The 23,321-nt window shown below is 37.9% G+C and overlaps 1 protein-coding gene across 1 annotated transcript; it reads left to right on the forward strand.

The window, feature by feature from the left end:
• Nucleotides 1-13,548: 13,548 nt before the first annotated feature.
• Nucleotides 13,549-19,546, forward strand: LOC140929346 (uncharacterized). Its single transcript, XM_073379146.1, has 5 exons — nucleotides 13,549-13,646; nucleotides 15,250-16,769; nucleotides 17,226-17,324; nucleotides 17,920-18,011; nucleotides 19,276-19,546. The coding sequence occupies exons 2-5, from the start codon at nucleotides 15,275-15,277 to the stop codon at nucleotides 19,321-19,323; spliced, it is 1,734 nt and encodes a 577-aa protein (XP_073235247.1). The 5' UTR covers nucleotides 13,549-13,646; nucleotides 15,250-15,274; the 3' UTR covers nucleotides 19,324-19,546.
• The last annotated feature ends 3,775 nt before the right edge of the window (nucleotides 19,547-23,321 follow it).

Genomic DNA, 23,321 nt, shown 5'->3' on the forward strand with positions numbered 1-23,321 from the left:
TCTACATTAGGGGGCTGGGAAAGACTCTCAAGAAGCCCACCTTTTATTTGAAAGAAGAGACAGCAATCTCCTAATCATGACAGTTTGACATCGAACTTGAAATGAAAGGACGAGAAAGGCCTTAATCTATAATGAAGGACAGTCAAACGTCACTGGCCAGGATTTCTTTTTGGTTTTTAATTATACAACTATCTTTGATGATCTCTATCACATCCTTGGTTTTCGCACTTTATTAACGAAAAAAATAAGAACATGGTATATCTCACTAAACACGTCTTCAGTCTTTGAAAGAAACCCGTTTAGAACATTAAAAAAATAAAAAAGCACTTACCAGTTTTTTTTACCAGCTCCTTTAGGCCTCGACTCTTAGTTTCTTCAACTCTAACGGCAGTATATGATGGATATGAATTTAATAACGACAGCTAACACCCCTTCTAAAAACGATCACTCTGATTGGTCTATTACTAAGCATTAAGTCAACTGAAAATCATCAACGCGCTAAAGGACAAGTGATGGGAACACCTGCACATAATGAGAACACAAAATGTTTGGTGTTTAACACTTTAACTGTGTGGTTAAAATATCAGTTTAACGACACATTTGAACAAGAAATAAGCGTGATGCTATTGACCATTTTCACTGAGACCATAATGCACCTTGTTTACCCCCCACATTTTGCATGAACATATGAACATGTCATCGATTTGTCTTGCGACGACTGTAATACCCAGGAGAAAATGGAAACAATGGTTATGTATTTTTTTTGAGGGGCGGGGGGGGGGGGAGGGGCAGGGGGTAAACAAGGTGCCTTGTGGTCTCGGTGAAAATGATGAACAGAGCCTTTTTCACGTGACGTCACTTCCGCCATGTTGAAGGCATTTGTCCCAAAACAGTAAAACGGCAGCCATGTTGGTGTCCCAAACCAATCCTATAGGAGTTGCACCTATTTCTTGTTTGAAATCATTCGTTTGTTCCAATAAATTTTGCATAGCTGCTAGCCACTTGGTGAAAGAGCTCTATAACCTTTCACTTCAACAATAAAACTCTGGCATGTGATGTAATTCAGTCAGGCAACATTTTGGGGGTCCGCGTGAAATTTTGCCTGTGATATGAAGCTGGCGATCGTTCCTTTATACTTAACCTGTGTATTGCTATACAAGCGGGTTATAAATATTTTGTACATGGATGACATCCTATACGGTGACCATTCTAAAAGTGAAAGCTGCTAAAAATGATTTTTTGTCGTCCTGGCTACTGCAAGGCGGTGAGGCGGTTGTTGAAATCATCAGCCCTTTAAGTCCCAATAGAGACCAACATCAATTTTCTCCTGACAATATCCGTACATTGTCAAGAGATACGGTTATGAGAATTGACAAAATGATCACCAAAGAGAAAATGCCCTGATCTTTGAACAAATTCTCTGAACTCATTCTTTGACGAAATGTATGGAGACCAGTTTGGAGAATTTGTTTGTGGATATTGGGACTTAAAAGGTTAAGAGTGATCATTAGCTGTATTTCTTCACGGTACAGTCCCGAGTTCAAATCATCGGACATGCTTGAAATAGCAAGTTAGTTTGCCTCCGGCCAGTTGGGATTCTTAACCCTGTTATGTCAGTTTTATTAAGAGTTTATTTGTTTCATACATTTACTCCGCTCCACTAGCTTTAGTGCTATCAGGCTCCTGGTGCTATAAATACTGCCGAGGGTAAATAACGGAATTATTATTGAACTGAGCGGTACTTTTCCGAATTAATCCTTAGACCACGCATTTCATCCGCTAAACTAAAAAAAATTATGATTTTCACGTTGTTATGTCCTCAAAATATCATAACTTCGTTACTGAATATATAAACTAAACATTATCCACAACCGCACACCTGATCACAGAGCCGTAACTTGCAAGGATCGCGAGACACTCTTCTTGCCTTTTATTTTTTAAGTATAATAAATTGGAAAATAATCCCCAGTTGAAGACAATCGATTTTTTTCTGAAGAAACACCTTGAGAAAAAAAAAAAAAAAAAATACTGAGGATCGCGTTTCAGTGCTTCTAGGTTTCGAGAAACCGGCAACTTCGCTACATCCATTCGGTGCCTCTATCATAGCGAAAAGAGCAACAGTTCAATACGTTTAGTTTCTTTATATGTAGATGACCGTGTGATCTGTGATTAATAAATGCGAAAATTACTCGACTGGGCAAATTTGTGTTTAACTTATTAACAAAGTCCGTAAAGGCTGGTATTTATAACGGCAGTAATCGTTGTTTTCGTTTTTAATCAGCCGCTTTTACGATGGTTTTGGCTTATAAATAGCTAAACTGGTTAATTAAGTTCCAAAATAAATTGAAAAAAAAAATTGTGTATTGTCTCTTTGCTTAGAGCCGCAATGTATATTCGTTACAAGAGGCAAACTCTGCGTGTGGCAATAATCGATAATAACATTGTCAAAACAAAACATGACTGAAACAAACAAACACAAAACAGACAGACAAATAGATACAGTCAAACTCGAGAGGATTATATAAAAAGAAAAAAAATTAAACGCTTTATGAGAAATGGAAGATGAAAGCCAGTTTTAGAGGAATATAAACGTTTCCCTTTACAAATCAGAATAATTAGCCTCAAATACATGCAACGCGCACGCGTCAATGTGATAATTAATTAATTAATGTTAGGATATATTTAGACCATTTTACGTCACACCGCTATATGTTCGGTATCGCAGTCTATACGTAAATTACATTTTAAAAGCGATGCTTCAAGCATTGATTCGGCGGTTATGCTATTTTCTTCAGATGAAAGCTTAATCCTTATATCATTTAGATCTCTCGAGCAATGATTGAATCATCTTTGGAAGAAAACCATCGTAATACAAATTGTATTCAATGAAATATTATATTCTACTTTTAACCTTGGTTTACGTTGAGTGACGTATCACGAAGGAAATTATGTAAGTACTCTTACGTAGGTATAGGACGTCATGAAGCTAACAACCAATCATCGTTTACAAAAAAAGCCCAACAGGCTGATGAAAAAGAGATACTGTAAATTTCCATGCAGTAGTTCGATTATTTGGTGATAACGCAAGGATATTGGTGGGATGGACGTAGAAAAATCTACAAATTTTATTTCACTGTCAAATGATGGCAAAATTTCATCTAATGTAGCTCTTGAAGGTAAAGCTCGCATACAATTTTTCTGCACTATCGTTTCTGCTTGTAGTATTACATTTAAACCATATTATAATATTAGAATATAAAATCGTTTCCACGAGCGTAGCTCAAAAAAATCGCACGATATTTATGCATATTTCTGAGGTGGTGCAAAGGTTGGACCTGCAATCTGAGGCCTGTTTACACTTGAAAATTTAGCCCAGTCGTTCGTCTTTGATCCGAGCTGTTCCAATTTTCGCCGCTCGTGTAAACGGGCCTTTGAATATCCCGTTGTGACCAATAGCTGGAATTCGAAGGCTGGTGTTCCCTTTTGCGAGTTGGGGGGTCTATTTAACAATTATCCTTTGAAATCGAGGTAAATAGTGGGTGAATATTTTCCAAGCCGCGTAAATACTCCTAAGGCCACTATTCACCGAGATTGAAAATAATAATTGTTTTAGTATATACACACGAAGTGATCTCAACAAAATTGGAAAGGAAACCATCAAAAAGTACGATTTGATAGAGGGATCAAATCATGCGAAAGTTAGATCTTTGCAGCCGGGAGCTAATTTTCAAACACGGCAATTCACAAGTTTATTACTTCGCAAACAACTGAAACAACAGCATAACGGCTTAAATGGAACCGTTAAAAGTTTGAACTGTTTCCTTACCTGAAAGGAAAAGGAGAGCTTTATTATTTTCTGTTTATACAAAATATCATAAGTTTAAGAAAGAATGGAAGTCCTATCTTTTAATCAATCAAATCTGATCTTATCCTTGCTTATATGTTCTATCACTGATATTATTTGAGATTTTATTTCTTTTCTTTGCTGCTGCCGATTATCTGAACATGACGGTGTCCAAGAAAGCTCTTGCTACTTTGGACACTGTACACAAATGAACTTAATGTCTTCTAGCTTAATAATTATTTATACTTTGTTCTCCTACTTACGTACACTTGTGGAAATGCCTTATATAGAGTGAAACAAAGAGAGAAAGAAAGAAAGTATAATCAAAAAATTTTGTTGTGTCGTTCTTCGCATGAAGTGCTGACACGGCGGCTCAGTCGCTCGAGGTAAGGCGTCGGTTTCCTGTAGCATTCTTTGTCCTATTCATTTGAAACGTAGCATTTCTGCATAAATTTGCTTTCATTTTTGTCGTAGATAAACTTCGATTTTTGGGCCAAATTTTTCTCGTTAGGAGACGCTGAGTTCACGAAACGGCCTCCTTTACGCGAATAAACGGGAGTTGTAAACAATCCATCGAGCAAAAATTCAGCGGCAGGAAATGGAAAAACGCCGTTTTGAATCCTTCGAAGTCTTTTCTTGCCTTAAAAAAAGTCACCCCTAGGATTTTGTTGACTTTTAACAGATCGTTCTCTAAAAAAATGGGAAAAACACCGAGCTCACACATTATCCACTAGCTAGGAGGTTAATATTGTTGATTATTAAATACTGAATCATTGGGTAACGCAGTTCTAGAGTACTGATTGGCTTAGCCTTCATGGTATATGAGCCATTATACCATGCTCTCTCAATATGGTAACCGTACGCGTCTGCTTAAAATTAAAAACAAGCTGAAAATCGGTTGTTTTTACAAATAAAGTGGGTAAGAATTCTCGATATTTTGTGGGCGTTTTAAATAAAACCATTATTCCACTCGCGCTTGTTGGATATGAGACGATTATAGCCAACTCATATCCAACGCGCATTCGTGGAACAATTATTAAATGGTCCGAGATATTGAACCAATCAGATTGCCCTAATCACCAAGATCACTGAGTGTGTATATACTAAAACCTTTTTGTCTTTCCATATTTGCAGTTTTGATTTATTTGAGTAATTTGCACGATTATGATAATGAGGATGATGATTTCTCGCTAATTTATCTTTTTTTTCTGTCGCTTTTTTTCAGAAGGTGAAAACACTTCAGTGAAATGTTTTGATCCTGATACCTCAACGGAGAGATTCTCTTGGCATGATGATTATCGAAAACGAATTCTGGAAGAAATCTTTGTCTTATCGCCATACTTGAATTCTTGTGAGCATAAAGAACTTGCAAGCAACCTGGGAATGGAAAAAAAGACACTGCAGGTTTGCAAAATTTAATGATATGATCACAGATAATTGTTACAAAAGTCCACATAAAGGGAATTAAAGAACGTGTTGTCTTGTCAGTGTAATAATCAGCGGTATTTCCCTGGTCATGCGTGTACAGTTATAAGTGTGTGAGCTTCGGCCATGTTGTGAAGTTCCGTGCTAGAGATTTTAGTTTTAAAAAACTGTTTTGAATCCCCAACCATCCTAGTTGTTAGCATAGATTTTTACAGTCAGGTTTCCGAGTGTGAACCGCGAGTAATAGAAAAAATGGTGAGTCTTTAAGGCAGGGGCACCAAAAGACTGTTTTCTGTAAAATATCTGCTCGATGAAGCAAATGTTAGGAAGTTGCAAACTGTTCAAAGTTTAAATTGCTGCCCGATCATGTAACTCTATTTTTAAGCTCCCAGTAAAACCCAATTTATAATTTAGAGATGGCATAAATTAATAGTGTAGATTCTACGCCATCGCTTATCTCCGCTCTCAGTCTCTTCCGCAGTCTAAACACCCACTGGGTACTCCATGCTAGGAGAGAGTCCTTCGAAGAGGGAAACGTCTTCCCCCGTCCTTGTTTTTCCCGGTTCCCCTGCCTCCCGAGGACACAAAGGAGAACTCTGCGGTGGAAAGAGTGATCACCCAAAACTAGACTGCAAAGCAGTCGCGAGCAACGGAATAAACAATCAAACAGCTCAGACTTGGACAACTATTTGATTTGCATATCTTCGATTCAGTACCGCACTTAAAAAAGGGGGTGAGTTCTTATGAGGTGATGAACCACCGACAAAAATCGATCGATTGACACAATTTTCCAAATCTGTCACTGACACAGACCACTTTTTGATTTCCTCACCTTTAGAAATGGTTCAAAAACAAGCGCTATCGTTTAAGGAAGAAACAAGCCACTCAAGCTTGCTGCCCGCATGTAAATGACCCAGTTCAGAGCAGCAGTGCGGCAGTGTCCTCATCTAGTCTTTTCCATCAGGAGGAGTATTTGAGCTGCCACACTAGCAGTGAATAAGGACATGACTATAGTCAATCCAGCAAATGGATGACAAGATGAATGGTAGGGAGAGAAGGCGGAAGACAACTAGCGAAGTTGACAGAGCTTCAGGTCGACCATTATCCTTTCTGTCCTTCCACTGTGAGCAGGACTTAGTAGCTCGAGAAAACGAAGTTAGCGGAGGGCCAAGGACTTATTTTACAGTTGATCTTCCATGTTTGCTCCTGAAAATTAAAACTCCTGCAGCGTTACCTGGATCAAACTACATAACGCATTTTAAGTGACTACTGGGCTACGATGCCAACGATCTCAAAGAGGACGTCGAAAAACAATACAATTCAATAAGAAAATCCAACAGCCTTGCACAACCATCACACTTTTTAGTACATTTATTTATTTATTTTTTACGTCCACTATACGACTACGACGTGAAGCTTTCTTATGCGACATTTTATAAAAGATGGGAACATGTAGCTCGATCAGAACCATTTTTCTTTTCTCTACTTGAACTCGAACGTTTTACAAGAGTTCGATTGAAACTCTAGGAAAACTTCGTCTCGGGAAACATCAGGACTCTCGGGAAAACAAAACTAACTGTTTCCCTCGGGATCTGTCATTAAGTGTATAATGTCCTGATTATTTCGATCATTATATTTGCTACGTCAAAACCAGACATAATTATGAAACTAGAGCTTCAACTAGTATGGCACTATCCGTCCTTTTTTTTAATACCAAGACTGGTCAACGTACATTTCTTGCAAGTGGCTCGAGACTTTGGAATGATTTAGCTAGAAACTTTAGGGGTCTCAGTACATTTAAAAATGAATCACATAAACATTTTTTAGACTGTTATTTTGAAAATGACCATTTTATTATTAACATAACTTTTTAACTTTTAATGTTTTTATAATTACTGATTTGTTATCTCATTTCTCAAGTGTTTATTATAATTTGGTTTTTTGTACTTTTTGATATTTTTATATTTGTATCTGAACCACAATAAAAAGTACTGGAATTTCTATTAATTGTGTTATCCATTAAAGTCCTTATTATTATTATTATTATTATTATTATTATTATTATTATTATTATTATTATTATCATTATTATTATTATTGTTATTATTATTATTATTATTAGTTGTTTTTATTTCATTTTACTTTTTTCTAACAGTTGAAAGAAACTTTTGAATTTTAGAGGCTGACAGTTTTTTTATTGAAAATTATTATTATTATTATTATCATTATTATTATTATTATTATTATTATCCGAGTACTTCGGTTTTTACTGAGGCCTAGTGACCGAGTTCTTAGGCACCTCAAACTTCAGATCTGGAGGTCTAGGCTCGTGCCTTTCCGTTGCGTTGTTCCGTAGAAAAGAAAGTTTGGACGGGTCATTTTTGTCTCTTTTAAACCCAACTGTATAAATGGGTGCCGTCGATGTACTGCCAGGGGTAAGCCCTCGATGGACTTACGTCCCATGCAGTGGTGAGCAGTAATTCTCCCTAGGGGGGTCCCTACAATGGCCTATATGGGTAGGCTCTATCCGAAAGGGCTACCTTTTTCAGGCCTCAGGTATCTGAAAGAAAAGGGGTTTCACTTGTTGAAGCATGCGAAAGGGTAGGAAAATCTGTTATTGTGGTCAGCAAAAGGCCGATTTAAACGGTACGAGTTTTGCTTACAACTATCGTGTGCTACTAGCAAACGTCATGGACTTTTGATCATCCACACGCGCACAATTTTCACTTACGACGTCCACAATGTGTCGTACTAATGTAGTGGGTCTAATTTACACGACTCGATCTGTCGTGAAGTCATGACGCATGCAAGTCGCGCACGATAGTCGTAAGCAAAACTCGCACCGTCCTAAAGGGAGCTAAGGGGGCTAACAGGTGCAACTCTATAGCTTTATGATTGATTCATATTTAAAAGACAGTGCTTTAACAGCAGTTAAAAGGGATCCAAAGTTTTACACACGGTTTGTGAAAGGGGTACCATTTATCAATAGAAGGTGTACGAAAGGGGTTTCCTTTCTGTCGGAAGTGGTATATAAAAGGGCAAAGGGTTGGAACTCAGGGCGGAGCTTTCCGGTATAAAAATTTTTTGAGTACACCCTCCGGGCAATTCTCCCGAGTGCTTAATGCTACAGAAACCAAATTGGCGAATATGCAATACTGCGACTTTGTAATAAAGATAACTTTTTAGTGTAGAAAAGCTAGTTTTACATCACCAAACATTATTTCTACGCTTATTTTGATCAAAAATGAAGAGGGAAGAATTTTCCAACTTTTAAACCAACTTCATGGGTTAACCCCTTTGAAGAAATCCAAAATGGCAACTTTGTAAAGCTTGTTTCATATCTAACATATCACCTAAGATTATTTTAAGGTCTATTTCGATCAAGGTCGAGACGGATAACACCCTTATTCATTCAACACAATAAGCCGTTTCCGAGTTCCCCAGGGCCTCTGTATCAAAACGAGGTTAAGTGCTCAGCCTTTGATATGAATATGATTTTTCATTCTCATGCAAATAAAACTCATTTTCACAAGAAAGGTTGTACGCTTGGCCTCATTTTGAAAGTGAGGGTTTTTTGAACTCGGAAGTGAAGGCAAAATCATATAATCACGTAACTTTCATTTTCATAAAAATGATGTCACATGACCTCTTACTGATGTGGTGAAATGAGGTTAAGGGACTTGTCAGCAATTAGCAGGAAGGAGGGGAGTGAAAACAGACGGAGTGTCACAACTTTTTGAGACTGCAGAAAAGGGAGGGGCCTTGAAAAATGGCCCGTTAAAAGGGGGAGGGTCATGCAAATATGTGTCTGTGATCATGTAGAGGTTCACCCACAGATGAAAAAAGAAGTTCTTTATTTTGTAAAAAAAACCTGGGAGAAATAGGAGAGTCGAGTGATCAGCTGTCAGAATCAGAGTCACACTCGCAATGCTGTCATGTAAAATGTATGTATATGGCATTACAAAGAACAGGTTAGAAATATATTTTGAGCTTTATAATACTGACTCACCCTAGTGTATTACAAGAACTAGATTTTATCCTTTATACAAGAGGGGGAGGGTCATGATATCTTAGGCCAAGGTCAAGGGCAGGGTTAGCAAATTTCACTCCCATTGCAGGGATGGGTCACCTTATTTCCGAACCCAAATTTAAAACTCCCCCCCCCTGCTAATTTCTGAAAAAGTCCTTAAGTAGGGGTAAACATGGGTGAACAGGGTAAAACGAGGTAAACAAGGGGTAAACATGGACGAACAGGGTGACAAGAGGTTAACTATGAGGAGATCTTGGAAAATGTGGTAGAACGAGGTTAACTAGGGGTAAACTTAGGTAAATGTGGTAGACCGAGGTTAAATAGGGGGAAAACATGAGTGAACAGGGTGAAACGAGGTTAACTAGGGGTAAACCTAGGTAAATGTCGTAGAACGAGGTTAACTAGGGGAAAACATGAGTGAACAGGGTGAAACGAGGTTAACTAGGGGTAAACCTAGGTAAATGTCGTAGAACGAGGTTAACTAGGGGTAAACATAAGTGAACAGGGTTAACTAGGGGTAAACCTAGGTAAATGTGGTAGAACGAGGTTAACTAGGGGTAAACATGAGTGAACAGGGTGAAACGAGGTTAACTAGGGGTAAACCTACGTAAATGTGATAGAACGAGGTTAACTAGGGGTAAACATGAGTGAACAGCATGAAACGAGGTTAACTATGGGTAAACCTAGGTAAATGTGGTAGAACGAGGTTAACTAGGGGTAAACATGAGTGACAAGGGCGAAACGAGCGAGGTTAACTAAGGGTGAAGCTAGGTAAATGTGGTAAACTAGGGGTAAATAGGGGTAAACATGGGTAAACGTTGTGCATCGTGGACATATAGGGTGCGCGAGGGTTATTGATTGGTAATAACATGTTTCGAGACGTTTGGTGGGCGTAACATAGATGCTTTACGACATGCTTACCTCGATCGATGTTAAGTTCCCGTCAATATTGCCGGTTTCTCGACTAGTTCAGGAGATAATGGGAGGATCAGTCCTGCAGATATTCTCCAAATAGCAGATGTCGTCCTTTGAGTTGTATTTTTGCTGTTCTAACTGAGTTTTTAGGCAGTAGTTAGGCCATTTCTCCCGGTCCGGAAAAGTGTGAAATGTTCCGCCATTTTGTATAAATGCTCTTACCAAAATAACGCAAACTTGTCCCCAGGCCTTCCCGGTTGATCATTCCCCAGGGAGGGATGAAAAACGAGCTCCCCTAAAAACGCCTGCGTGGGAGGCTATCAATCACCGTGTGGCACGAAATTTTTGCGGGTTCTAATTTTTGCGATTTTTGGATTTTTCTACTCTCCTTCGCAGCCGTTATTAGGGTCGTCACTCGTCACGCAACGAGCTGCGAAGGAGACTAGGATTTTTCCAGCCATCCGCAAAAATAGGTTCCCGCAAATAAACTTCAAAATTTTTCCCGCAAAAATGTTCCCCTTGAGAAAATATTCTCCAACTTAGATTCACCACACAATACAGTACCAAGAAATAGTATCTGTTCGATCACTTACAACCTGTCTTTTTTGTTCAGAAACAAAGCAGTTTACAATGAAAAAATGACGCACACCGAAGTATTGTTTGAAAATATGTATTTCCTATTGCGCGTACTCAATAAAAACGAAAATATTATCAATGCTGTGTACTGGGTATTTTATGAAAATCGCAAAAGTTAATTCCCAGCAAGAAAAACCAATCTGTCCTAATCGCAAAAAATTAGTTCCCGCAAAACTCAAAAATCACCAATCCTCAAAAATAAACTCCGGCAAACATTTCGTGCCACACGGTGTGTACTGATTAGCGTCATAATCGTCTACCAACCAAATTTGGTCTACGTTGGCTTGTTACGAAGAATTAGTCAGTTTGAGCCAAATCCAAACTGGATAAGTATTTTAAAAGATAAATAATTGATTTTGTTATTATCATTATTGTTATTATTATTATATTGTTATTATCGATTTTATTATTATAAACGTTAATATTATTATTTATTATTTAACATTATATATTTTTTCGCTCAGGATTGACCTTTTGCTTAACAACCCTCGGTTGGAAAAAACAAACAAACAAACATCAAGAGATTTACAGTAGGTTTGCCCTACATAAGGTCACTCAAGAAAGTCTTGGATCCTGGACTCCAGGTACTGGATTACGTATTCCATGTCAGTGGAACATGAATTCCGGATTTCCAATAATTGACGGGATTCCGGTTTCCTTGAGCTGAATTTCAGATCCAAAGCCCAGGATTCCAGATTCCACAAGGAAAAAATTTCCCAGATTAATCCAGATTGCCTTTTAGCCCACTCCTGCTCAGTATGGAGCGAGTCTTTACGGACCGACTTGTTTCTTTAGCATTGCATCCGACATTGTCCAAACGAGCGATTGGTTTCCTGGCGGGGGGAGGGGGGTTAGGTATAGCAAACCAATTTAAGGTCTACCAAAACTTAATCACGTTTTTGAAAAGACTTGCGCAACCCTAGTTACCGCGGTTCAGGCATAAAAGCGAGCGTTCCAAAGGGGCGTATCATAATCTCTAATTTAGAGGTTCAAGGATACATGATTTAGCCTCTATACTAGCAGCTGTACTTGCTATGCATCTTCTTGCTAAATAAATTACACTACGTATTTACTATCTTAGAGAAAGTTACACATAACAATTTATTCAAACAAGCCTATTTCCACAAAAAATCGCCAAATTTACCTGATTCAACACGCAACCGGTTTATAACCTAAAAAAGAAGAAATTTTCATGTTTTGTGTTAAATCCTTTGATCCTTTTATCCTGAGGCATTAATTTCATTTGACAAGGGAATTTTCCTTTTAACAGGTGAGATATTAAGACAAAATCCATCGGGAAATCGAGTAATTGTAATTTTCAGTGGCAAACACCTTGTACCAAAATATTGTAAGTGATATTGCATATTTTTTACACTTTTCAAGGGCTATAAATGTGATAAGTTATGTGAAATAACTCCAAAGGAAATGGGAGCCCGAGAAAACAAATTTCAAGAATTGAGAAAACATCGTCATGCATATTGGTTTCATTAATTTGTGAAATTTGAGGCTTTTGAAGTTTGTTTTCTCGGACTCCCATAAGAACCTTTTCTTCGCAGTTATTTCATACAACTTATTACATTTATAGCCCTTGAAAAGTGTGAAAAGGAAAGCTATATTCTTGGAATTATTCTGGTACAAGGGAGTTTTTGTCCACTGAAAATTAAAATTATTCAATTTCCTAATGGATTTCATCTTAACTTAAGTTTGTTCCCGATCGTAGACTGGGGTTTGTGAATACATCTTATTTTCTATTCTACAAAACAAAAGAAGAAAAAAATACAAAACTGATGACGTGAGAAAGGCAAATAAACAGGAAAAAAAAAGAAAACAATATCATAAAGGAGATACTAGGGTGGTAGTAAAACAAAAGTTCAAGATATTTCAATTTTCGTAGCCGCAACCTTCTCGAGTGTCTTTGAATTTCTAGAATGTATTAAGCAGTATGAGGAGAATTCATTCAAATAATTACAGTGAATTAACAAAGAGTTTCATAGTGTCTCGCTTTGTATACATCTGCCTCAATGCTAAACATTCATTGATTCTAACACAAAACAGAATATCTCAGTACACAATACACATGCATATTAACTTGAAAACTAATTGCTGGAAATAATTTTTCTTGGAGCAAGTTAAAAGCAAAGGCATAATAACAGAACCTCAAGATTATTAGCTGCATATTCTTTTCAAAAGGGTATCCGCGTTTCCTCTACCGGTTATTAGAATCGTGGACGCTAAAGGAAACACAGATCATGCTGTCAAAAGTCTGATGCCAGTAAAAATAGGTTTCTAAAGAAGGATTACGTAGCTTTACGTGCTCTTGAAACCATTAATCAGGCCCTCAAGAGACGGAAGCCCAAGTTGTAGAAAAAGTTTGAATATTAGTCTATGCATTTAAACTGCTTCGGAGTAATTTTATTCATTTATTTTACTCTGTTTTATAAATATTTATATTTAAGTCTTGATTTCAATATTGCGAATGATAACATTTTCACTTCCTCATGGTGGGATCTAAATTTTCTTGCCTCGTTAGGCAGGGCTCATTTTTCGTTAGCATATTAAATTTTAATCAGTTATCCTGTAATAAAAGCTTGTACTTAAAGTTGAAGTTTTTTTTGCTGTGCTCAACCAATCAGATCCTAGATAAATTGATAAATGGGATATAATCAGATGCTTGCTATACGTATTCAATGTGGAATCAGCAGGAACAAGGTTCGGTGAAATGTCTACTTTGATGAGAGCTATTTTAAGGAAAAAGGTCTTTTGAGGCTCAATATAACCGTTTGCGTCTTAAAAACGGTGAGTCCTCTTCCTGTTCTGAAATAATGAATATTACGAATTTCATATGTAATGTTTTGTTACTTTATGTTTAGAAATTACTGGTTTAGTTTTAAAAGTCATTTTTACATTACTGACTGCTAGATTTTTAAATATTGTTGACATCACCGATTTCTCGATTTCTTCTTTATATCTAATCTACTTCCCCCTTTTTTCTAAAATAATAATAGTAAACAATGTAAAATATCAAGAGCTGAACAAGAATTGCGTTCTAATATTTTTCGTTTTTCCAGTTAATCTCAGTATCATTTTTATCAATCAAACAGCGAAGTCAGCCTTGTTTTGTTTATCGTGTATGATTCTGTCAAAAAAAAAAAAAAAAAAGAAAGAAACATTCAAGGAAACGGAAAGCTGCCCAACCACCTTATAACTAGCTCGACGTCTTCGCTTTTAAAAAATGCTAACGGACTTAATTTCGTTTCCAAAAAGAGTTTCGCCGCAAAAATTATAGGCGGCTCATTTTCCGATTACATAAAAAAAAAACATTCATCTACGTTGAAATTATTTTTTAAACAACAAGCGAAGGCCTTTATAAATAGGATTTTCTTGGTGGGGAGTGTGCAAATAAATTTCACCACCTTTAAATCGGATGCCGTGCACGTAATTTTTGTTTGTTTTGAAAGTTAGAAATTTTCCTAGCAGTATAAAATAGACAGATGTATGCACGGTTAAATCGACTTATTTCATATGAGTTAAGCTATTTCATATCTCAGTTCGTGCAGATACAGTATTTGTTAACAACGCAGAGAAACTTAACTTAATTGTCATCCATAAATAAGAATAAGATTAAAGATAATGTAAGACAGAACTGGAAAATGAGGAAAATTGAACATACGTATCAAAGGTTGGAAGAATGACCAGCATGAAGCATACTAATCATAAAAAAACCATAACATTAATTACTTTTTTAAACAGTGGAAAACTATGACATGATTTATGAGGAGTTTTATTAGGTGACATCGTATTTATCACAGACTGAAAACAAGCAATTAATACCGCAGGGTCTTACATCAATTTCACTTTGCACTACAAGCAAAATAAGTGACAGTAGATTCATTCTATTTGATAAAACAAGCCAAGAGAGCTGTTCCGTGCAAAATTGCTGTTAGTAATTATTATGGTAATAATTAATGTATAGACAGACAATCATCCCTTTGCCCAAGTCAAAGCCTAAACATTTAGCTTTTGTTATTTTGTTGCTTTTCTCTCTGTGTGTTCATTAGAGATCCCTACTGGTTTTCAGCATTCGAAGCTTATGACATGGAGAGAAAAATAAAAACATATTGTCAGGAATTACCACAATGTGTTACAAAAACTGTAGGGTCACTTTTCATTATTATTCCATATTCATCGATTTCTTTTTTGATCTTTAGTTTTTTTCTAAATAGACATTACATTTACTTTCTTTTTAATTTTGCACTAGAAGGACAGTAACATTTGCACTCTTATAAAAGTTTATAAATTTACAATTTATAGACATTTTACTATCTCTGTAAACGGTCCAGTTCCTCCAAAGACCCTATATTCTCTTATTAGTAAAACGCAATCTCGTGTTTCGTTTCAGACTTCAAAACTTCTCATCTGTTGTCATGGTTACAATGTCGCGGGTAAGTCCATTACAGCCCGAGCATCTGGTTTTGTCCACGAGGAACGTGTCACGTGGGCGAAGGCGTCTCCGAATAGCTGTGATGACGGTCATGTGTGTGATTGCCATAACTGGTTTAATAATTCTCACGATTTTGGACAGTGTTAAAGTAAGACAAAGGGGAGTCAAATTGAGAAATCTACAAACAAGTGTGAAGCTAAGCGTCGAGATCGCAAGTCTTGTTCACAGGTTACAAATTGAACGTGGCACCAGGGTTATGTACGTGAGTTCTGGCTGGGATACAGACGCGCACAAGCCCGTGCTGGAAGCAGAAAGGTTAACAGATGCGATGGTCGAAAGTCTGGATACCTGGCCTCAGAAATTGGACCGATTTGGGTTTAATAGCAAAGCCACTTTTATGACGTATGTAGGAGATCATCGTAATACACATGGTGTCAACAGCAGTACCATTGAAAACGAGATTCGCTTTTATTCTGATATCATTTCAGATCTGTTTGACTGGTTCTTTCTAGACGTACCCTTGACCGAGAACGATGTTCTACCAGACTTTATAGGTTACAAAATGCTCCTGGTTGGAAAAGAGAAAACTGGTATTGAACGCGCTCTTGGGGGTTCTTATTTCATTCGAGGCCACTTCAATGAAATCCAAGACCTCCTATGGTTTGCAAAACAGAACGTTCTTGGTAAAGACAAACTCTACTCTAGCCTGGAGTTTATGCCAGAGATCAAAGAGTTCTACGACGACGCACTGAAGGCCAGGAACGAAACACTTCTACCCACAATAGAAGAGAAAAGGAAAGTCATTTTAACAAATGATAAACAAACTCCTTCTGTCGATTTGGGTATAAAATGGTTCGATCTTATGACCATTTATATAGACGCCCTACTGGAAGTTCAACATCATGTCAGTGCTGTTCTTCTAGAGAAAGTTCAAAATAACGTCGATGAAAGCGACCAAGATTTAGTGCTCAAACTCATTGTGTTCGGTTTTGTCGCTCTCATTTTGATGCCCTTTTTCGTGTACAGCGTTTATACGATGCAGGCCTACGCTGCCAAGCTTCATCAAATCACTAAAGATCTTAAAGAAGAGAAAGAAAGAGCTGACACACTACTCTATCAAATGCTGCCCCACCCAGTGGCAGAGCAGCTAAAATGCGGAAGGAACGTGACAGCAGAGCAGTTCGAAAGCGTGACAGTCTTCTTTAGTGACATTGTTAATTTCACACAAATATGCGCCAATATTTCACCAATGGAAGTCACGCAGATGTTAAACAGGCTCTATGGACTCTTTGACAACCACATCGACAAATATAACGTTTATAAAGTAGAGACTATTGGCGACGCTTACATGGTTGTCTCAGGGCTTCCAGAAAGAAATCAGGATCATGTGTCTCAGATAGCGGTGATGGCGCTTGATTTGGTGGAGCTCATGGAGAAATTAGGCGATCATCTTTGCGTGAGAATCGGCATACACACAGGTAAAAATTTTAACGCTAGTAAAGAATAAATACCATGAAGATGTATTTTGCAAAACTCAAGACTTTTCAATACCTCGTATGGGCCGTACACATGAAGGGGGAGGTCTTGTATATCATTCGTTAGTTTGCCTCGCTTGCTGGCGCGTAATGTGCTCGCCTGCGGCGGCGACAAACTTGAATAATTCGCCACTTTAAAAACGAGAAGCGACTATGACCGAGTAAGATATCGCAAAGACTTGTAGGACTGCTATTGGAGAAAAAGAAAAAAATAGACAATAGCAGGAGCCCATTACCCAATAGCTCCTGCCAATAGCTGACAGGCGCGTCTCCGGTAACGATCCCAGACACAATTGGGAGACAGACTTCGGCTCTAGCCCCCTTATCGTTTAAGTGGCGAATGCTAGCAGTCTACTAATGACTCTATGACAGGTTTCTCAGACACATTTTTCGTTCCAGGCCCTTGTGCGGCGGGAGTTGTAGGAAACAAAATGCCTCGTTATTGTTTGTTTGGTGACACTGTCAACACCGCGTCTAGGATGCAGACAACGGGCATGCGTGAGTATGAACGACTCAACATTGATCAATATTTATCCACCGTTGAACGATATCGATATCTGTTGACTGAGTAGTCCTGAAACATAGCATGACAGTGAGTTTGACATGCAGCAGTTGAGGTCTGATTCCTTGTGATCAGTAAATCTCGCCCTCTTTGTCGCAGGCCTTAGGTCAACTGAAATGGGCTTCAGGTTAAAGTTGCGTATCTACTAGCCTGCGTCGCAGATATTATTTAACCCCGGTTAGTAACGTCTGCAAGACCGCGCCGATATCCTTGATCTGGGCCCACAACGGACTCAATGAATTACCGGAAATGCGTTTTGAATTTCCCTTCAACCTGATTGGCAAATTGACGATGGCTTTTTTAACAGGCCAGTCATGGCGTGTACCCAAATCCTGGTACACAGGTTGGGGACCAGAACAAGGATTTCGGCGCTGTTTCGCAGACGGACTTGACAAGAAGTTAATTTCCGTCTACGGTGCAGGCGAAGTATCTACATTTAGTATCAGAAAGGCATGATAATAGTAAACTTCGAATGGCAATTTTTTGTTGTGAGAATTTTCAAAACTTAACGGCGCATTCATTTATATTTAGCTCAGAAAATTCATGTCAGCCAAGATACAAAGAATTTGCTGATTCATCTAAGTGGTTATACTCTAGAATTCAGAGGACATGTGGACGTTAAGGTACGCATATATATATCGTAAGCTGTTGCATATTTTAAGGTACAACTATAAAAGGTAACACTAAATCTTTAATCATAGTTCCAGTTTTCGTTACGTATCAAACGTTACATATTCTTTAAATAATTCCTACGCTCTTACTTTGTCAAATGTATGCGAACCCTCCTGAAGTTGAATTCCAAGGGACCATATTCAAGTTCAGAAAGAGAAATATAATTTCGTCTTTGCTTGTTTACGCTCTCCATAAAACACAAAATTAGACCTTCTCACGTTGTAGTCGTGCAAAAACGGCAGAGAAATGTACAAAAAAGTGTGATGCACGAGCGAAGTTGTTGTTTTGGTTATTAATTAAACCTATTGTTTTTTAGACGTTCTCCTTACCGTCAGGTCGTTGGATCTTAAAGTCCCTTATGTCACTCACAGTAACGGTCACGAATTGTGATCCGACCTTACCGTAAATAACGAAAACTTAGAAGATGAGGTTGCAACAATAAAGACCGTTACCCATTGTTAAGCTAAAATATGAAGTGTCACTTTCCAATCTCAGAAAAAAAGTGGAGGTTTTGCGCGGTCTTTTTTTCAGTACGGGTTTCGCAGAAAGTTTTCGACCTGAGCAATATAAAGCGATACAACCATCGATACAGCCTTTTCCTCAGAAAGGGCCCTGAGAACGAGGTTAAAAGTGATTGTCAATAACGGTGTCACAGTGATATGGGCATTCCCGCGGTTTGGGCATCCCCATTCCCAAACCCTAGTGATATGGGCATCCCCTGTAACCGTAGCCCTAACCTAAATCGCTAAGGTAATATGAGAAGGGGATGCCCATATCACTAGAGTTTTGGGAACTGGGATGCCCAAAACGCGGGGATGCCCATATCACTGTAACAACGGCACTCAATCCTCATCATGCATTCGCCTGTTTAGAAAGGAGAAGAGAACGGGAGCCGAAATGCCTCTCGCAATTTTTTCTGGGATTGGCCAATTCGCCTATAGTCCTCGTTCGATTTATTACAATTCTAACATGACTCCGAAGCCTTCTGATCATTTTTCTACATTTTGGTTTTCTTTCCTGTGCTGAAGTCTCTTTTGGGAGTTGCTAGACAATGGAGTCTTGAGAAATTTGCAATATTGGCCCTAAAACCTCGAAGTCATGTTAGAATTCTAAAATATCAAAGGTGCCGGCTATTGGCAAATTTTTCCCCTGTGGTTAGTTTCGTCGTTAGTTAGGATCATGAAGGAACTAATCATCTCAAATTCTCTTTTGCAGGGAAAAGGTGAAATGAAAACTTACTGGCTGTCAAAACACATGACATAACTCATTTGGTGTCGGTTTTTATTCAAGTCAGGGAATATTCAGTTATTGGTTGTGACCATCCTCTTGCAGCGTTGCATTGAAGATGAGAGATTAACCGGAAAATTCACTTGTTGCACTCGGCGTATCCTGCGGTTTTTGGTTTTTGAAAATTTCAATAGAGACCTTTAGATTCGAGGATGATCGAGAACGACTACGAGTACGAGATTTGATGTAGAGTTTTTCGCGTATTGTCAAAAAATAGACTCCCCAAAATGATTCAATGTGCTTTTTTTTTCACCAGAAAAGTTAGCGCTATTAACAGTTATCGCTGTTGAAGGAGTTACGCCATCTCCCGATCGCAAAATTTTAAAAAAACTCTTAACATTTGATAACTTGTTTCCACCACTACGATATTCTCGCTAAAACTCGTTGTAGAATGACGACGGTTACCACGTTTTCCCGGCAAAATAACGCTGGTTCACGCACGCGCACTACTTAGTACCGAGAAAAACTCTTACTCGTGATCGTTCTCTTCTTAGAATCTAAAAGGTCTCTAATATGTGGTCGTATCGTCATTAGCTTGTAATATGATTATTACCTAGTTAGTAGAGGAGACTGGTTATGAAAGACGGCAAAGATCAACAATAAAAACAACGGTGCTGCAATTTATGTTGGAAGCTATTGCGCGGTGACAATCCTTTGTTTTTTGTTCAAAAATCTTGATGGAATGCATTAATGCGGCGTGATAGGAATGCTATTGAAAGTTGTGCACCTTCAACGAAAGTCTGACGGGCTTCATAACCATTCCAGTCTATTAACTATGTTTAAAGCTGGGAAATCTAAACTTCTCACAATTACCTTAAATGTAGCTGAGATTTAAAAGGTTGTAATGCCTGTAAATATGTAAATTACTGTACTACTGCTGTATCAAGTCCCCCCTAACTAATACTTGTGATATCTGGTTAAATGACGTCAATAGTACAGGCTGTCGCCAGACAAAAGACTTTACCCGAGAAGCCCTGGCAAAGAAGTTGAATTAGCCTGGTTGTTTTCGTAGAGCTTGAGAAATGATGAGACATTTTACACCTTACGTGGAGAAGAAATAGCCGAACGTCTGCCTGAAATCATAGCAAGAACACCAAAGATTCAACGAAACGGATTACATCTAGCAATTATTTTAAAGTATAAATTATTTTGAATGAATAATAAAACAATTATTGGGTTCATCTCTCGTATGATCTGACAAATTATTTGTATCTCGGAGGGTGTTATCCGCCTCAGCAGGTCCAATAATTGCAAAATTTCGCAGTCTTATTCAATAATTGAAATTATTCCTGATTACTAAGCATAAAGGTTTCTTTTTTTCTGACAATACGTTCACCTTAGTAGTAATTAGAGATAAACGTCGGGTGGCCATTTAAAACATCTTGGAAAATTACATCGACATATAAGAGATATCAAATCAGGAGAAGTCATGGTAAATACCTTCTCTTGATATTATGGGTGACAAATTACTCCTTGTTTTGGGCGCAAAAACTTTCAGAATTTATAGAGGAGAACGCCGAAGTTCAGTAAGTCTCCAGGAGGATGGTAGATGTTACAACTGCAAGATGTCAGGGTTTTCGAACTCACGCATGTAGGACACCTAAACACACAAAAGAGCAGCATTTTTAACTTCAAGATGGAATTTATTGGGTAGTTTGTCGAAAACCTCAGAAAATTGTGAACTTTACTTAATATGCTTTAAACTGTTTCAATACCAATTTCAAGACACACGAAATGACGCACACACTAGAGAGATGAAGAGTCACGTTTACGACAAACGGAAAACATGAGATTCAAGTTGAGAATTTCTCTGAACAGACAATAAACAGATAAAATCTGTCCAGAACTATTCTTATGGATAAAACTGGCGTGAAACTACTTTTTTGCGAGTAGAAGTAATAAACAGTAAACGAAAATTAAGGGAAAAACTTGGCCAAGTGGTACAAATTCACGTTTGACGTTTGGCGCAAACGTGAATCTTCAACTCTCTACTACCAATTCCTCGGTATAGCCAGTACCTTACGCATATCACCCGGGAAGTGGCAGCCAAATTGAACAGCTGTTTCGTCCTCATTAGGTTTCGCATCAGCATGGTATAGCGCCTCAGCAGTAAACGGCGGGGTAGATGATCGCGAGAGAGACCTCTCGCCTGGGGCCATGCCATGCTGATGAGTTCGTGGCTGCCACTGCGCAGGCGATATGGCTGTGCGCATGCGTAAGGTGTTGGCGATACCGCAAAGTTGGTATTTTGTGCTTCAGTGCTGAAATTGGGATTGTCTGAACTGTCAGTGTGTTGAATTCTCGATGTAGTGAACAAGTCGATCAAAACCGTCACGATTGTGGGGTAAATAAGTTTTTCGCCCATGATATGGATAGATAATTGGTATACTTGAACAATAAGGAAATAATTTTACTTGCGTTTCTGTCAAAATTCTAATGATCTGAATTCGTCCTAATCAAGGTTCGGGAAACTAATTATTATTATTATTATTATTATTATATTATTAGTATTTGACAAAACTCAGGTGAAACTGTTTTCTAATTTTCCTCTCACCGTTTGTTTACACTGTCAATATTAGAAATCGACGCTGGCTTGGCATGCGGAGGCCAATGGAAATTTTTCGTCAGTTTTTAGAACCATCTGGCCTTTATTGTCTCGATCACATTAACATGTAAAAAGAATTTTTATCTAAAGAAATGGTTTTTGAATTGAAGGATTACATTATTTTAACTTCAGTCAATCCCTTTCAACACTGAAAACTTAATTGTTCTTTTAAAAAGGAACCGCTTCATAGGTTTTATTTTTCGGAAACTTTCACCACGTTTATTATTTTCTGTTATTATAATATATTATGGTAGCAATTACCAACAATTACAATTTCACAGGGTGCATAAGCAATTACTTTTTCTATTACCAAGGTGTTGTAATTGTTTCTTCTATGTCATTTTTGTTTCTTAAAAAGAAACTGTGAGGAAAAAAAGTATGAGGGTTTAGAGTTTTCCAGCCTGTTAATTTTGCATCCTGTCAAATGCCTGGGAGGCTTTTAAATAGTAGTTTCACGATCGATTAAGCCTTTTTGAACATAATTAGTTACCATATTACTACTAGTTATCATAATTCAGAAATGCATCAACTTCGTCTAAAAATAAGGTCGCAATACTTTCCTAATTAGAAGCGCGGACAAATATTGTTTCTATGGCATAAATTGCAAGACGCATTCAGTTAAAGCCATCGTGTCTTTGTGTTAAATTCAGACTTGTTGTTTCTTTTTTGTTTTTCTTCTGACTTTAAAATTTTAAAAACTTTCCTTCATTTAGAATTAGGGGATTTAAAAAAAAATTGTTAATATCATATTCCTATTGTCAAACTCCCCTCGGTTTTATAGAAAACAATATTTACAAATGTCTCTGTAGATACCTTTCTTGTTAGACGAGTAGGGTCACAGATCGAGTACTAGTGTATTACATTTCAAATGTTTTGATACACACAGAACGTACTTTCCAATTTCAGTTTTTCTATCGCTACTCATTTTCGGAGAAACCTCATCTTTTCGGTTGCCGTTACTTTTGGACGGTTCCAAGAGCATCACCGTTTGTAAAAGTACACGAACGGTGAAAAGATGAGATGGCTTAAAGTTAGCAAAAAATAATAAACGAATATCAAAGGGACAACCCTTTCTGTAAAATATTCTATCAGTTCATTTAGGTAGCAATGAGGCAGCACGTGAAAGTTGTTCCCTCAGTTTACTGGAGAGAATAGCCTGTTCCAAACTCCTATATATTGCTCTATAGGGATCACGAAACACTGATGCGAAAAACGCACATGGGTTTATGAGAGAGAAGGCCTCTTTTCCCTTCAGCACCCTCTTCTCTACATCACAGAAGTCTATCCGAGAACCTGGCACAGGCTCTGGAGAGAGGGGAGGCTACAACACTCGAGTTTTATCAGTGCAGTCCAGGGCGTGTCAGGCTTA

This window comes from Porites lutea, chromosome 3, assembly GCF_958299795.1.
Source record: "Porites lutea chromosome 3, jaPorLute2.1, whole genome shotgun sequence".
In the NCBI taxonomy this organism is placed as follows: Eukaryota; Metazoa; Cnidaria; class Anthozoa; order Scleractinia; family Poritidae; genus Porites; species Porites lutea.